Below are 16,081 nucleotides of genomic sequence, written 5' to 3'. Positions count from 1 at the left end.
TGTAACAGGTTGCCTATCCCTCGTCCAGGTGAAGTTTTGGGATTAGTTGGTACTAATGGTATTGGAAAGTCAACTGCTTTAAAAATTTTAGCAGGAAAACAAAAGCCAAACCTTGGAAAGTACGATGTACGTATTATCACCTTGTAAAAATTAATATCATGAGTCAGTTTTCTGAGATTTTGTGGGGGAAGTGATATGTGTATTTTTTAAATATTCTTATTTTCAGGATTATTTGTGGAATTAATGCTGCAAAATCTATAAATAAAGCTCTTTTGTACTTTTTAACTAAAAATCTGTTAATGTTACCTAACTGAAAATTCTGAGTTGTTAAGCCTTGATCTGAAGCAGAATTCTGCTTGATTCTGCTATATTACACATGTTTCTATTTAATTTGTCCCAATAATGTAAAAATAGCTCAATTAGTTTTTGTTGCAGTGAATAGTTTGATTAGGCTTTTGACTTATGAATGGTAAATTTCCAACTTTAGTACATAAAGAAATTTAGGAGCCACTGTGTAATGTTCTTAAGTTAGATATTTTTATTTGTAAATATTATAAAATGGAGCTTCACCAGAGTGTGGATGCCACCCTATTAATTGTTCGAATAAATCATAAGTGTATTTTACATTTCGTTTCTGAATCCTTGGTTAAGTATCCAGAAAGATTTCTTGGATACTTGAAAACATTTTCACTTGTTTTGAAAATATGAGCAGGAAACATTCCTTCCAGCTTAACCTCTTACTAGATGCCTTTCTATGTCCTGGGTGTTGGGAATCTGGTTTTGAATAACATAGTATCTGTTCTGTTTTCTTTCTTTGCTCTTATAGGGAAAGGAGACTTGTATTAATTATGTTTGCCTCCAATCTTAAGTTAAAAGCCACAAGTATTCTATTTGCATATATGTTCTATTTCCTATATCTTTCATCCTCTTTGTCTTTGTATTATTAAATTCACATGATTCTGTATTTTTTTTTTTTAGGATCCTCCTGACTGGCAAGAGATTTTGACTTATTTCCGTGGATCTGAGTTACAGAATTACTTTACCAAGATTCTAGAAGATGACCTAAAAGCCATCATCAAACCTCAATATGTAGACCAGATTCCTAAGGCTGCAAAGGTCGGTTTTTGATAGAGGGAATTTAATGGATATTGATAGAAGTATAAAAGACATATCAAAATAAATGTGTTTTACTTTGTGATTCTTTTTTAATATTGAAAGAAAATAGTAACTATTTTTGGTATATTGTGGCAGGGGACAGTGGGATCTATTTTGGACCGAAAAGATGAAACAAAGACACAGGCAGTTGTATGTCAGCAGCTTGGTAAGTGTTTATTTTGTGTGTGAGTGTGTATATATATATATACACATGTATATATACACATACACATATATGTATTTTTTTTGTTGTTTTTTTGAGATGGAGTTTCACTCTCGTTACCCAGGCTGGGGTGCAGTGGTACAATCTTGGCTCACCACAACCTCCACCTCCCAAGTTCAAGCAATTCTCCTGCCTCAGCCTCCCAAGTAGCTGGGATTACAGGCACACGCCACCACGCCCAGCTAATTTTTTGTATTTTTAGTAGAGACAGGGTTTCTCCATGTTGGTCAGGCTGGTCTTGAACTCCCAACCTCAGGTGATCCACCCGCCTCAGCCTCCCAAAGTGCTAGGATTACAGGCGTGAGCCACTGCGCCCAGCCATTTTGTGTATATATTTCAGTAGGCCCCAAACTTAAGTGATGAAAGTAGACATCTTTATGTGGATTCCTGAAATAAGTGGGAAAATCTCCAGTAATTGTTATATTTACTTTAAACAATTTTCAACTGAAATAGCATTCAAACTTCAAACGATGACATGCAGTATACGTTTTACCTGGAAGAGGTGAAATACATTGAGCACAATGCCTCTATGTTCTTTGTAGATTTAACCCACCTAAAAGAACGAAATGTTGAAGATCTTTCAGGAGGAGAGTTGCAGAGATTTGCTTGTGCTGTCGTTTGCATACAGAAAGCTGATATGTAGGTTACTTTACAATTTTTGTTTATCTTCATCCATATTGTAGAGTTTTCAGTTGTAATGCTGCTAATAGAGGAATGGTTTTGAGAGAAATTAATAGAAATAGTATCTAAGGCCCTAATTTCAAGGTAGGATGTTGAAGCAGTTGTGTATCCACTACCCATTTTCCCTGTTATATTCACAGGGGAAAATCTTTATTTATTTAGATAGTTTATAACTGATAGGTGCCAGAAATTTTTATATAAAGTCAGTTATTCATCATCTAAGCCCTCTTTTTTGTGACGGAGTCTCACTCTGTTGCCCAGGCTGGAGTGCGGTGGTGCGATGTTGGCTCACTGCAAGCTCCACCTCCCAGGTTCACGCCACTCTCCTGCCTCAGCCTTCTGAGTAGCTGTGACCACAGGCGCCTGCCACCATGCCTGGCTAATTTTTTTTTTTTTTTTTTTGTATTTTTAGTAGAGATGGGGTTTCACCATGTTAGCCAGGATGGTCTCAATCTCCTGACCTCATGATCCGCCTGCCTCGGCCTCCCAAAGTACTTATATTACAGGTGTGAGCCACTGCGCCCAGCCTAAGTCCTCTTTTTATGTGAAAAGATTTTAAGACTTAAGCCCTCCAGCCAGGCTAGCAAGCTTTTTAATATCGGAAGCAAAACACGAGGTTTTTTAAATCACCGTAGATCACTGTGGCATGCCATGTGCGAGAGAAGAGAGGAACATTTCCTTCCTACGTTTAATGTCTTTCCTCCCAGATATTTATTGCTCCTTTTTCCACATTTCTGCCCTGTTGTCTGGTGAAGACTAACTTCTCCACGAAGTATTCTATAAATTCTTGCAATACCCTCCAAAAAACTGTGCTTACATGCAGCTGACTTAAGAGAAAAGCTCTCCAAGCTACTTGAGACTATATCAGAATACTTTTTATGAGACGTTACCAATTTGTAAATTAGCCTAAACTGGTAGACCCTCCCCAAACTTGGTGTATAATCATGCTTTCTGTAATTTTTTCTTTCTACTTCTGAACAGAATACAGAAATTTTTACCATTACAAGTAGACTCTTAATTACTATTGGAGATTTTTGTTGTGGTTAAATCAGAAGCTCTTGATACTACAGTGCTTTAAAATAATATGCAAGGTAGAATGTCTTGTCTTTCAGACTTATATTTGCTCTTATTTTTATTTTTCATAGCTTCATGTTTGATGAGCCTTCTAGTTACCTAGATGTCAAGCAGCGTTTAAAGGCTGCTATTACTATACGATCTCTAATAAATCCAGATAGGTAAGTAGAGATCTGGCATATTACTGTGTTGTTTTGTTTGGAGATTTTTACAGATTTGTGAAGATTAAACACTGGGTCTGTCAATGTCATGTACATATTTTTTAATCTTCTTTGTTTATAGCTACCACCTAAATTTACCTTTATCTAGAACAGAGGTTCTCAGTGCAAGATTCATTTATTAACACCCCTGCTTCCAGGGAGCCTAGGAATATTCTGAAATTACTTGCAAATTCCGTAGCTTTATGGGAAGCAGACCCTTAGCTTTTCCCAGCTATCTTTCTCTCTCTCTCTCTCTGTCTCTCTCTCTCTCTCTCTCATTTTCACACATACACACACACACACACAGGCTTAGAATTTGTAAGAATCACTAGAGTAATTCTGGTTGTTCGGAATCTTACTGGGCAAAAGAAAAGAAAATTTGTCATAATTTCTGTTAGTATTCAAAATACCCTGTGTTTATAGGGTGCTTTTGTGGTTTGTAGAGTTTTCAAATTCATTACATCATTTGATCCTCATGGTTATCTCAGGAATCTTCAGATGGTATTCCTATTTTGCAAATGAAGAATAACGTCAAAAATCTAGTTGTTTGTTCTAGGTTACAAATTCACTGTATGACAAAGCTGTGACCAGACCCCAGGGGTTTTTTCTGTATAGCATTTTCTATGTTATACTGCCTCTTCTGACTTAATTTAATAAACATCCTTTTAAATACATGGCTCATCTTGCAAGAAAGTGAGAGAAATCCCAAATGGTCAAAAACTGAAGCATTAGAACTATAGAGGAGTGATAGGACCAGATGTTGATGGTTTCTGTAATAGGTCTTGGGTTTTAACATCCACTCATGGGCAAGAAGCAAGGTCTAGTATTGGATTTTCACACATAAAGTGCCAGGACTCTCAAAGGACTGCTTTCTCCCTAAAAGAGCAAATTGGAAACAACTTTTTTATCATTGCACGGAAGCGTCAAGAAAGCAAATATCTGTCATTCACTGAACTCCCTGGAAGTGAAGGGATCGCTGTCTTTCAAATCTCTCTTCATGGGCCAGCAGCTCGCCTGGCTGTGGAATTGGAATTTATATAACCAGTGGAATCTGTGAACCCTTCAAAGTGAGAAAGTAGTATTTTTAAGGGGTCTGGAACTTTTTTATGGTACATAGCAGAAGCAACAAACCAATATGCTTTCAACCCTGGTTGCACAGGATTCCTATAGGTAATGCCTCACGAGGATGAACTCAAATTGCAAATTATAAAATTTATAAATTAGAGGAGGAAACAGTCTGCAGATTAGCCAGCAGATATTATATGGCAGCAGGATTCAAGAACTCTAGGTGAAATTTTAAGGGAGGCTATTAAATAATGTTCAAAATAAAATCTTTAAATAAAAGGATTCAAAACCCTAAGGATATAATGCTACCAAAAAAGCAATAAGTAGATGTTCAGAAACCCAAACAAATTTAAAAATTAAAAGCATGGTGACATTACAGATTCACTGAACATATTGGACAGGTTAGGGACAGCAGAAAAGTGCATTAGAAACCTGATCTGAGGAAGTTACCAGAATATAGCAGAGAGAGAATAAAATTAAAACATGGAAGGAAGGTTCAGAAACCTGGAGAGTGTAATGAGGAAACTATTTACATATATCTTAAAAGTCTGAAAAATAAAGTCATGAAAGGATTATGGCTGAGAACTGTTCAGAATTGATGAAAAATTCAGCTCCTTAGATTCAAGGAGCACAAGTTCTACAGATACTAAATAATCCATGTAGATACTTTGAAGTGAAACTTAGAATATCAGTGATAAAGAGACAATCTTATGTGAGCCAAATAGAAGCCATGATCTTTACTTCATACACAGGCATTAAGAGCCTGGGCATTATGATAGGCTCTTTGGGGAATGCAAGTGTAAAAATACAGTCCCAGTATTCAAGGACTTCACAAAGAAAAATACACACTGGTAAAGAGAAGCATACACATGTACCATAGTCTTGAAAGGAATACACAAAGTCAGGTCACTAGTTCTCAAGTCACTTTTTATAAAAAGTATTTTTATAGCCCCTTTTTATACTAAAATGAAAGTCATAGATAATATCTACCTTCACATAAAACTTTAAAGATATCAAATAACGTCCTAACAATAAGAGGAAAATTGAAAGAAAATACTGGTTTACAGCCAGTGTTTCAAGGAGTAACTGGTTAGATACATCAATAGAAAACAAGGCATCAGGTACTTATATCCACTTATAATGAATAAATTTAAAATTAAAATATCAGTAACTGTTTTGTATAGTTGCAATAGGAAAGTGAAATAAATAGTGTAGCTGGACCTCAGGGGGAAAAAAAAAATAAATAGTAAGGAAAAGTAGTACTACCCAAGACTTTCCTATATTATGAGAGGACAGTAACCTTAATTGTAATAGGGATAACATGTTAAGACAGATTGGCATGACAACGTAGAGAAAATTTTAAGACATTTCACAGGCCGGGCGCGGTGGCTCAAGCCTGTAATCCCAGCACTTTGGGAGGCCGAGACGGGCGGATCACGAGGTCAGGAGATCGAGACCATCCTGGCTAATACGGTGAAACCCCGTCTCTACTAAAAAATACAAAAAAACTAGCCGGGTGAGGTGGCGGGTGCCTGTAGTCCCAGCTACTCGGGAGGCTGAGGCAGGAGAATGGCGTGAACCCGGGAGGCGGAGCTTGCAGTGAGCTGAGATCCGGCCACTGCACTCCAGCCTGGGCGACAGAGCCAGACTCCGTCTCAAAAAAAAAAAAAAAAAAGACATTTCACAAATGGGCTGGTTTTATTTACAGGTATAAGGTTAAGATCTCTATGTAGTGATAGATTGATGATAAAGAGTCATAGGAAGTATATCTCCATTCTGAAATTCAGTGTGTCAAGGCATACATTGAGTCTTTAATACTAAAAAGATTTTGGAGAACATATCCTTGGATAAACAATGAAAAATAGAGGATGCATTGGACAAAAGGATAGAGATTAAGAAGTTTTATAGAGTTTGACCTCAGAACATTATCAGTAACATTGAAGACTAAGGTGGCCCCAAATTAACTGTAGGGTATACATCTTTTACAGCCTAGATTCCTTACTATGCTACAAATTTGTGTTTCTTCCCAACTTCTCAGAAAACAGAATGGCTGACCTAAATCATTTTTGTATTTTGGACTTCTGTCTCCATAACCTCCATTTGAAGGTTGGGGCTGGGGACAGGAAGTTTGACCTATTTTTTTCTTCTTTTCAAAGCGAAGTAAAAGCCACTACATAATACAATGCTCCCTCACACTGGCTCTTTAAGGAAACAGGATTTTAAGAGTAGAGAAGTATTCCATGTAATGGATTAGTGCCAACAAAGACACTGATGCAAGATGAGTATCACCAGCTTGCCTGATTTGCCATTTTTATTGATAACTACCACCATTGTGGTAGAAAACATTTCCTCTTAATTTTCCCTTTTCATCTTAGACCTGCTCTTATTTTCCATTCTTACTTTTTTTCCTTGCCAGATTATTCCTGAAATGTTTTCTCATTTCGTTCCCTTACTCTAGAATTGTGCTGTAGCCTCTAGACAAACATCCTTATTTAAATTTTAATTGAAATTAATGTGTTGACTCAAAAAAAAAAAAAATTAAAATTTTATTTCATCAAACTAGCAACATTAAACTTATGGCTAGTAGCCACTATATGGGACAACATAGAGATAGAACATTTTCATAATTGTAGAAAGTTCTGCACAGTCCTATTTCAGAACCTACTACCATCTCCCTCATTTCCAATTAATTTAGCTCATATTCTTCATTTTGTCAATCAACAACTTTTTTAGGTGTCTGTTAATACATTGTGTAAGACTAAAGATCACAGAGGTGCTAAAAGTATTAAGAGTCTCCTTTAAGATGTTTATGAGCAAGTTATAGGGGTAATTAAAAAATAATAGAAGTCCAAGTATCAGTCCAAATACTTGTTACCAGCAAGAGTGAGGGGGAAAGCTCGTTTGCATATTAAGAAAAGTATTTCCATAGCAAGTTGGATTTGAGATGGACCTTAAAGGGTTAAGCGGGATTTCAGCAGGTAAAGATCTAGGCAGGAGACTGCTTAGAAAAGGAATACTTTCTCAGACACCAGAGAAGTGGTTTATTTGAGAAAAAAGATGCATTCTTCAGTGTTTCCTGTGTATAAGCTAAGTAATAGTAGCTAAAGTTTTAGAAAATGTTGAAAACGTCTAATTAATGAAAGTGATTAATTTCATTTGGAATTGAGACCCACATCAGGGGACCTAAAGAAAATGAGATATGAAAGAAATATAAGGACCTGAACTAGAATTTAGGCAAAGAAGAAAAAGGATGAAATTGAAACACAAGACATTGTTGAGAAGGAATTCACAGACTTTAACAGTTTAAACGAAATATCAGTGGGAATAAAATGTCATTTTTTAGGGGATAATAATTACATTAATACAAATATGGAGAATTTTTGTGTAGGAAGCTGATACATTAATTTGACGTTTGAGATGTCTGCAGGACTTTTTTTTGACATGTTGAACTATATTCAACATGGAAATGGGAATAAAGTGCTACATAAAACCTTCATGACTATTACTTGCCTAATAGCTTCTTTTCCAGCCAATACTGTATCACTTCATTCAAATATAGCCACTTAAACTTCACATATCCTATTCTCATTCATAAAGTGCTCCAGTACCCACTAACCTATTTTCTTTCTGATGCTCACTGATTTTATTATCTGTGGAGCATATTTTGCCATGTAATCTTTTTTGTTACCATTTCATACCTATTCCTTGTCTTCCCCAGCTTAATCGAAACGTCTTAGGTTAAGGATTCTGTCCTGCCTTTGTGTATGCATCCATCACCTTCTACAGCTAGCATGGGACAGGACAGGTACAGGGCTTTACATAAATTGAGTAACATAATACTCAAACAGTTTAGGCTACACCTGAATTAAATCTATTATAATTGTTTCTACTTTGTAACACTTATTTCTAAATGTGTTTCTTATTAGCAGAATGCGTTTAATTCATATATCAATAAACTTTTAAATTGGCTGGGTTTTTCCTTCCTTTTAGTTCAGGAAAACATTTTTAAATATGAGCATTGATAATGATACTAAAGAAAATATTTTATGGCTTTTGCCTCATATGTCTTTATGCTTAAATTTTATTAGATGCATCTATTTTTCTGAAATTTACAACTATTAAAAATAGTTACGTAAGAGTTTATATATGTTATGTTAAATGTAAAAATAAAAATCTGGTTTGATTTTCAGATATATCATTGTGGTGGAACATGATCTAAGTGTATTGGACTATCTGTCCGACTTCATCTGCTGTTTATATGGTGTACCAAGCGCCTATGGAGTTGTCACTATGCCTTTTAGTGTAAGAGAAGGTAACTTGAAAAACTTTTTTCACATATGCTGTATTCTCTTCTACTCTAATGCTTATAAACTACATTATTGATATTAAGTAGTTTTACATTCCTCTGATAATCATCCAAAACTCTAGTTCCTTGGAATTTAATCACTGAGCAGTGTGTTTAAGGTTATATATATCAATTGTTATACAAAATATATTCTTTTCATTTTGGAGAATTTTCTCCTGGGAATGGGTAGAAATGCAATGTTACATTTGTGGGGGGTTGGGAGGCTACAGTAAAAGTCTTCTGCATTTTGGCTTCTGCGGTATTACTGTAGTATTTGTCATTTTCAAATTAACTTTGACAGGCCAATACCAGTAATGAAACTCTTAAAATGCTTTCAGTATTCATCTTGTTTTCATGTTTTAAATTTATCTGTAGTATGTATACTATGTTTTTGGAACTAAGGCTATCCAAAAGCCTAATAAGATAGTTTAGTAAGTATATTTAAATTTTTATTTAGTCTTTGTACTTCCAAGAAAATCAGATTCCCTGGCCTCTCCCTTCCATGTCTCCTCCTTACCTGTGCAATTTAATTAAAAATAGAAACTAGCCTACCACTAAGTGGCTCCTGAAACAAGTACCAATGTACTCTCTGCCTTCCATACCTTTTCCTTTTTTTCTTCCCCATTTTCCTTTTGCTGCTTCCTTGTGTTTTTTTGTTTTTGTCTGTTTTTTGTTTTTCTCTCCACCTGTCTTAAACTGACAATTCAGAACACAAAAGGGCTGTTTACACAGGAAAAAAATACCATCTCCTAGAAGTAGAAAAATCCATGTAGCCTGTAGTTCCCTAAGTGGTGGCAGGTTTTTTGGTTTTTTTTTTTTTTTTTTTTTTCAATCTTGGAATAATCTTTTTTACACCTAAAAGCTCTTTTGGAAAAGTAAATTTATATTGCATTATAGTCCTTTTCATAAAAAGATGATGGGAGTTTTTATAATTTATAAAAAGTACATAGATATTAAGATGTGGGGAAGAAATTGTTGTAACTTACCTACTTACACATTTGAGATAGATGCATACTTAAAAGAAAAATTTGCAAAGTTACCTAGTTTTTTTGCCAGTAGTCCTAAGGGATGACATCAGAACCAATTTATTAATGTTTTATTCTTGTCAATTGACAAATACGTATTGAGTACCTTACTCTATACCATATGGTAGTCTTTGGATCAAGTTGATAATGATATGGGTACTTGGCAGTCACTTTTCACAACTCCAGTTATAAATGTCATGTCTACAGGCTATGCCATTCAGTAAATGGTACCCAGTAAGGTTTTTAATGTGCTTGATCTGTTAAAACAACTTAAGAAACTTTGGTTTTTCTGTGTTCCTTTAATAGATTGAAATCAGTGCATCATTACTTAAAAGCTTTCTATAAACTGTAAAGGTGATTATAGTTTGAACTCATTTTTAAATTGACAAGACAAACATTGAAGTAGGACTATAAAGACTGGCTTGCTGTGTGTTTTTTAAACGAAGTCACTTAGTTCTTTGAGCCTTTATTTTCCAAAATAAGTATGTGGACTAAGTGGCTGCTAAGGTTCCATTGAGTTTATGTTTTTATGTAATTTTTCAATTTAATTTTTTAACTTCACATTTATATGTTTTAGATAGTTTAAGATCAAAAAACGTGCAGATTTTGGCAAAATAAATGTAATCTGTTCATTTGTTCTGTCAGCAAAGATGTGTTGAACACCTGTGTTCTAGGATGAGGATGCAGGCTGCATGATGTGTCTCTCAGTTCCAAATAAAATGAATAACATCAAGACCTTCCAAAAAGCTTCAGCTTTCTCTTCACTTAAATATGGGAAACACTGAAATATGGATTATTCATTGTTTCTCAAATATACTTTTCATTTCAGTTTGTCTGCCATTGTAGATCTTAAAATTTTATTACAGAGTGTTCTTGTATACAATGTTGGATTAAGTTATTAAAATCTGTTTAGAGAATGGTGGTTATCTTTGTACAGTGAAACCATTAAAAAAATGTTAACTGAAGTTCATATTCAATTTCATATGAACCTGCAGGATTATATTTTTTAATGCAATAAATTATAACCTCAAAATATGTGCTTATCTCTCATGTGAAATTGAATACTGATAACAAATTGTATATTCAAAAATTTACCCCCCAAACTTTTATATCAATATTATATCAATCTGAAAATACTTTTACATATTTGTTATTTTCACTTTAAAGATAATGCAAAAAGGACATCATGTGCTCTCTTTTGCATAAAACCTGGTGGAAAAAATAATTACAGGATAATGAGAAGATGTATTTCATGTGGTTGGGGGGGACATGCCTATATATTCATGAATTATTTCAACTTACATTAAATATGGTTTTTTTAAAAAGTTAATTCTTTATATGCAGACCAACATGTTAGCAAAAATCCACAGAAATTTAGAGTATATAATCTATAGATTGCTCCCAAGAGAGCTTAGGATTTTGACTCTAATGATTTCTCCCTGTTGACAATTTTCTTCCCAACAGGCATAAACATTTTTTTGGATGGCTATGTTCCAACAGAAAACTTGAGATTCAGAGATGCATCGCTTGTTTTTAAAGTGGCTGAGACAGCAAATGAAGAAGAAGTTAAAAAGATGTGTATGTATAAATATCCAGGAATGAAGAAAAAAATGGGAGAGTTTGAGCTAGCAATTGTAGCTGGAGAGTTTACAGATTCTGAAATTATGGTGATGCTGGGGGAAAATGGTAAGTTTTCGTTTTGTGATAAGTAAAAATCTTCCTGTTTAGTAAATTAGTTTTAACTATTTTGCAGAAAAATTTGAATCGTATGTTATAGGGCTAGAATATAGAGTTTTATTTAAACCCATAATTTTCTTAGTGTACTTTCACATTTTTTTGGCATTGTGTAATTCAATTGCACTGTAATTCAATCAGGTTAATATTTCTTATTTTGTTTTATAACCTCCAGTGAAAATAAGGTGTTCTTTGTCAGCTGGTTTTTTACATGTAAATTAATAAGGCAGTTATTATTCTTATAAATTGACTAAGAAGGAAAGGATAAATGGTAATTCAGAAACAACCCAGCTTTAAAAATTTTTTCCTCATACACTTCAGTGTGGAACTTTTTTTATTTTAAATTCAGAGCAATCTACCTTTGTAAATAATTGTATTACCAGCAAATATTTCATAATAAATTGTCATAAGTATAGGTATAAGATGAATTTGACTACTAAATATGTGATACTGTCTTCATGATTTAAGAACTATTTGAATTGTAATCTTACAGCTTAGAAAACTATAGAAGATAAATTTTATATAAGATTGTTACAATGTATCAGTCTTTAGATAATGGGAATTTTGAATTGGGTTGCAATTAATTTAAATATTTTATATAAGTAAACTTTAAGATTACAGTTATCTTTCATAAAATAGTCTATACTATCTTAATAAATTGTGTGCCCTGATAATTTAGCTAAGTAAATCTTTTCAAACTATTACAGGATTTAAACTTTATAGATATACCATTTATTAAAATTGTCATTATAAGCTTTGACTAGTCTTTATTCCTCTTAATTAGCTTAGAATGACACTTCAGAGGTGAACCATGAAAAACTAAGTATTTTTCTATATAAACTTCAGAATTCAATAATGTCAGTGTATATCTTTAAAACAAATTTCTCAGTTAAAACTAAATAGGACATAGTGTTTTACTTTAAATGTCAAGCATCTTTCATATCAAATTGTCATATGTTGTGTTGCCAGGAACGGGTAAAACGACATTTATCAGAATGCTTGCTGGAAGACTTAAACCTGATGAAGGAGGTACAGTTGTAATTGTTGAGTCTTTTTACACTGTTCTACACAGTAAACTTTAAAGATCTGGGCAGTTTTTAGTGTCTTACGTATTTCATTATTTTACAGGAGAAGTACCAGTTCTAAATGTCAGTTATAAGCCACAGAAAATTAGTCCCAAATCAACTGTGAGTTATTATTTTTTATATAGTTACTAAAGAAAATTTTGTATATAATGCCTATAGCTTTCATCTTTTACTGTATTAAAATTTTTCTCCAAATTAGATTCTATATAGTTTCATTGGTAGTTTCTAACAAAGGTACTAAGAGTCCAATCCTTGATTCATATCCACCGCTAAGAAAGTGTTTTAAAGATGTTTGTCACATTTGGCCAGGCGCAGTGACTCACGCCTGTAATCTCAACACTTTGGGAGGCCTAGGCCAGCAGATCACAAGGTCAGGAAATGGAGACCATCCTGGCTAACATGGTGAAACCCCATCTCTACTAAAAATACAAAAAATTAGCCGAGCGTGGTGGCAGGCGCCTGTAGTCCCAATTACTCAGAAGGCTGAGGCAGGAGAATGGCGTGAACCCGGGAGGTGGAGCTTGCAGTGAGCGGAGATTGCGCCACTGCGCTCCAGCCTGGGCGACAGAGCGAGACTCTGTCTCAAAAAAATAAAAACAAAAAGATGTCATCTTTTTGCTAAATAAATCATTAAAAACCTAATGTATTTTGTGCTTCAAAGTGACACCAGCAAGAACATGAAAAGGCTACCCACAAGATGGGAGAAACATTTGCACATCATATATCCAATAAAGGACTTGTATACAGCATACATAAAGAAATCTTACAATTAAAAATGAGCAATTGTCTTTAAGTTATTCAGCCATAAAAAGAAATGAAATATTAACAAATGCCACAGTATGGATAAACCTTGAAACCATTATGTTAAAGTTAACCTCCTTTGATTTCTGCAGGTGTTGTAATGAACTCCTCAGTACCTCACCATTCAATTTATGTTTTGTCTACTTGGCTTAGCTTATCATAAAAGTTTTATCATTGATACTCTATAAGCTTAGCTTTAAATTCTAAAATTCAGCCTTATCCTGAAACAGCAAGGAAAAGCCATCTTAGGATTCATCCCTTCATTCCTAACACATTATCATGCATTTTGTGTTCTCTCTTGCTGACTGCCTAAGGTTGCTTGATACCCACTTTGACCTTTGGAATTTCTACTCTCGAATGTTTTTTCCCCTGAAACATTCATTATTTGCTTATTACTTTCTAATTTTAAGATTATTATTGCAGGGGCTGTGGAGTGGGAAAAAAAGAAAAAGATTGTTGCAGGCTGGGCATGGTAGCTCACGCATGTAATCCCAGCACTTGGGGAGGCTGAGGCAGGAGAGTCACTTGAGCCCAAGAGTTTAAGACCAGCCTGGCCAACATAGATCCCGCCTCCACAAAAACTTAAAAAATTGCTTCAGCATGGTGGCACATGCCTGTAGTTCCAACTCCTCTAGAGGATGAAGTGGGAGGATCACTTGAGCCTGGGAGGTTGAGGCTGCAATGAGCCCTGATCATGCCATTGCACACCTGGGCAATGGAGCAAGACCCTGTCTCAAAAGAAGAACAAACTCCCTTTTTACTTGTTGTACATGATGGGTTTTGAATAGAAAATCTCAAAACATGTCATAGATGGTGGATACACATTGATATCTGTTAGTAAAATATTGATATACTTTTATTCTGAAGCTTAACTTTGTCAAGATTCATAGAGTTCTGTAGTGAAATTTTATCATTTAAATACTTCTTTCTATTAAAAACAGGGAAGTGTTCGCCAGTTACTACATGAAAAGATAAGAGATGCTTATACTCATCCACAATTTGTGACAGATGTGATGAAGCCTCTGCAAATTGAAAACATCATCGATCAAGAGGTACTTTAACATAATTTTTAAAATTTTATTATTATTTTGAATTTTGGATGCCTTTACGTGGTTTGCTTAAACTCCTCCAACTAGGTGCAGACATTATCCGGTGGTGAACTACAGCGAGTAGCTTTAGCCCTTTGTTTGGGCAAACCTGCTGATGTCTATTTAATTGATGAACCATCTGCATATTTGGACTCTGAGCAAAGACTGATGGCAGCTCGAGTTGTCAAACGGTAAATATCTTGCTCATAGAAGTATTTTGATTATGTGTACTGTCCTACAAGTGTGCTTAATATAACAGTGGAATGTTTTATGATATAAAGCTGTAAGATTTCAAAATCATTGTGTTTTAGTTTCATACTCCATGCAAAAAAAACAGCCTTTGTTGTGGAACATGACTTCATCATGGCCACCTATCTAGCGGACCGTGTCATCGTTTTTGATGGTGTTCCATCTAAGAACACAGTTGCAAACAGGTAAAATTACTTTTTAATACGTTCAAAGTAATTCATTTTAAATTTTGCAGTAAATAGTAAAGTCACTCACTTTAATTTTTAAAAAATGAAAGCTAGAAATTTTAGACTTGATTCTGTGACTCCTGAGATCATTGGTATTGGGGACTGGATGGGACCATGTGAAAGAGTAGTTTTTAGGCTGCAGTGTGGAATCCTTCACCAGGAAGACAAAAAGCTGTGGGTCCCTCACCTTTTCTTTCTGCTTAACTTTTGTTTGCTTTATTATTTGAATTTCCCAAAAAAGATTGAAAACTATTGCTTTCATACATGATAGAAAAAGAAAACAAGATTCAAAGAGGATACATGATTTGTCCAACTTATACTGATAGTGATTGAGCTCACAGTGGATCCCAAATATCTAGTGTTGATCTATAGCAGAGTTAAAATAAATGGTTTTACCTTTTTCCTTTTCTCTTCTCATTTTTCCTTGTTAACCTGATTGGGAGCACTTGCAATATAGAGAAGCCTAACATTCAGATCAGGTTATGAGAAATTCATTTTACCTTTGGTGCTAAAGCCTATATTATTAGATTAACTAAATGAAATTACTGGTGTTCAGTTTTCACCTACAAAACCAGCAGTTTCATGTGGTTTCAGCATGTTTTCTGGTATTGGAGAACAAGGAATGAAGTTGCCATTTTAATAATTCATCTAAGAAATAAAAGTATTTTGCTGGGCTTCTTCCCTGAATTCCTTTTTTTATATATATATAAATTGAGAATTACATATTTCTTGAAAAGCTAAGGAAATTTCTTAGTATATATGATGTTTATTTGTTCATCTAATGATATCTCACCTGTTTACAAAATTTTAAAATGTTTCACATGTAGTGATTTGGCATGATTTAAGAACTAGCTTGGGTAAAAACGATGAAGCATAGAAATTTAGAAAGGAGTTATCGGCCGGACGCAGTGGCTCAAGCCTGTAATCCCAGCACTTTGGGAGGCCGAGACGGGTGGATCACGAGGTCAGGAGATCGAGACCATCCTGGCTAACATGGTGAAACCCCGTCTCTACTAAAAATACAAAAAACTAGCCGGGCGAGGTGGTGGGCGCCTGTAGTCCCAGCTACTCGGGAGGCTGAGGCAGGAGAATGGCTTAAACCCAGGAGGCAGAGCTTGCAGTGAGCTGA

General features: G+C 34.8%; 1 protein-coding gene across 2 annotated transcripts in view; it reads left to right on the top strand.

Annotated features, from left to right (window-relative positions):
* The window catches only part of ABCE1 (ATP binding cassette subfamily E member 1), a 31,603-nt gene that overhangs the window by 10,827 nt on the left and 4,695 nt on the right, over positions 1 to 16,081 (top strand). For both annotated transcript variants that reach the window (XM_009207642.4, XM_009207640.3), the window contains 12 exons: positions 9 to 126; positions 979 to 1,116; positions 1,252 to 1,321; positions 1,921 to 2,017; positions 3,205 to 3,294; positions 8,589 to 8,710; positions 11,233 to 11,454; positions 12,472 to 12,531; positions 12,631 to 12,689; positions 14,330 to 14,440; positions 14,525 to 14,667; positions 14,788 to 14,910. In XM_009207642.4, coding sequence (XP_009205906.1) covers positions 9 to 126; positions 979 to 1,116; positions 1,252 to 1,321; positions 1,921 to 2,017; positions 3,205 to 3,294; positions 8,589 to 8,710; positions 11,233 to 11,454; positions 12,472 to 12,531; positions 12,631 to 12,689; positions 14,330 to 14,440; positions 14,525 to 14,667; positions 14,788 to 14,910 — 1,353 coding nt within the window. The remainder of the gene's footprint in view (positions 1 to 8; positions 127 to 978; positions 1,117 to 1,251; positions 1,322 to 1,920; positions 2,018 to 3,204; positions 3,295 to 8,588; positions 8,711 to 11,232; positions 11,455 to 12,471; positions 12,532 to 12,630; positions 12,690 to 14,329; positions 14,441 to 14,524; positions 14,668 to 14,787; positions 14,911 to 16,081) is intronic.

The sequence above is a fragment of the Papio anubis genome, chromosome 3, assembly GCF_008728515.1.
Source record: "Papio anubis isolate 15944 chromosome 3, Panubis1.0, whole genome shotgun sequence".
In the NCBI taxonomy this organism is placed as follows: Eukaryota; Metazoa; Chordata; class Mammalia; order Primates; family Cercopithecidae; genus Papio; species Papio anubis.
The sequence above is the reverse complement of the archived record's forward strand: the minus strand, read 5'-3'. Positions and strand labels throughout refer to the sequence as shown.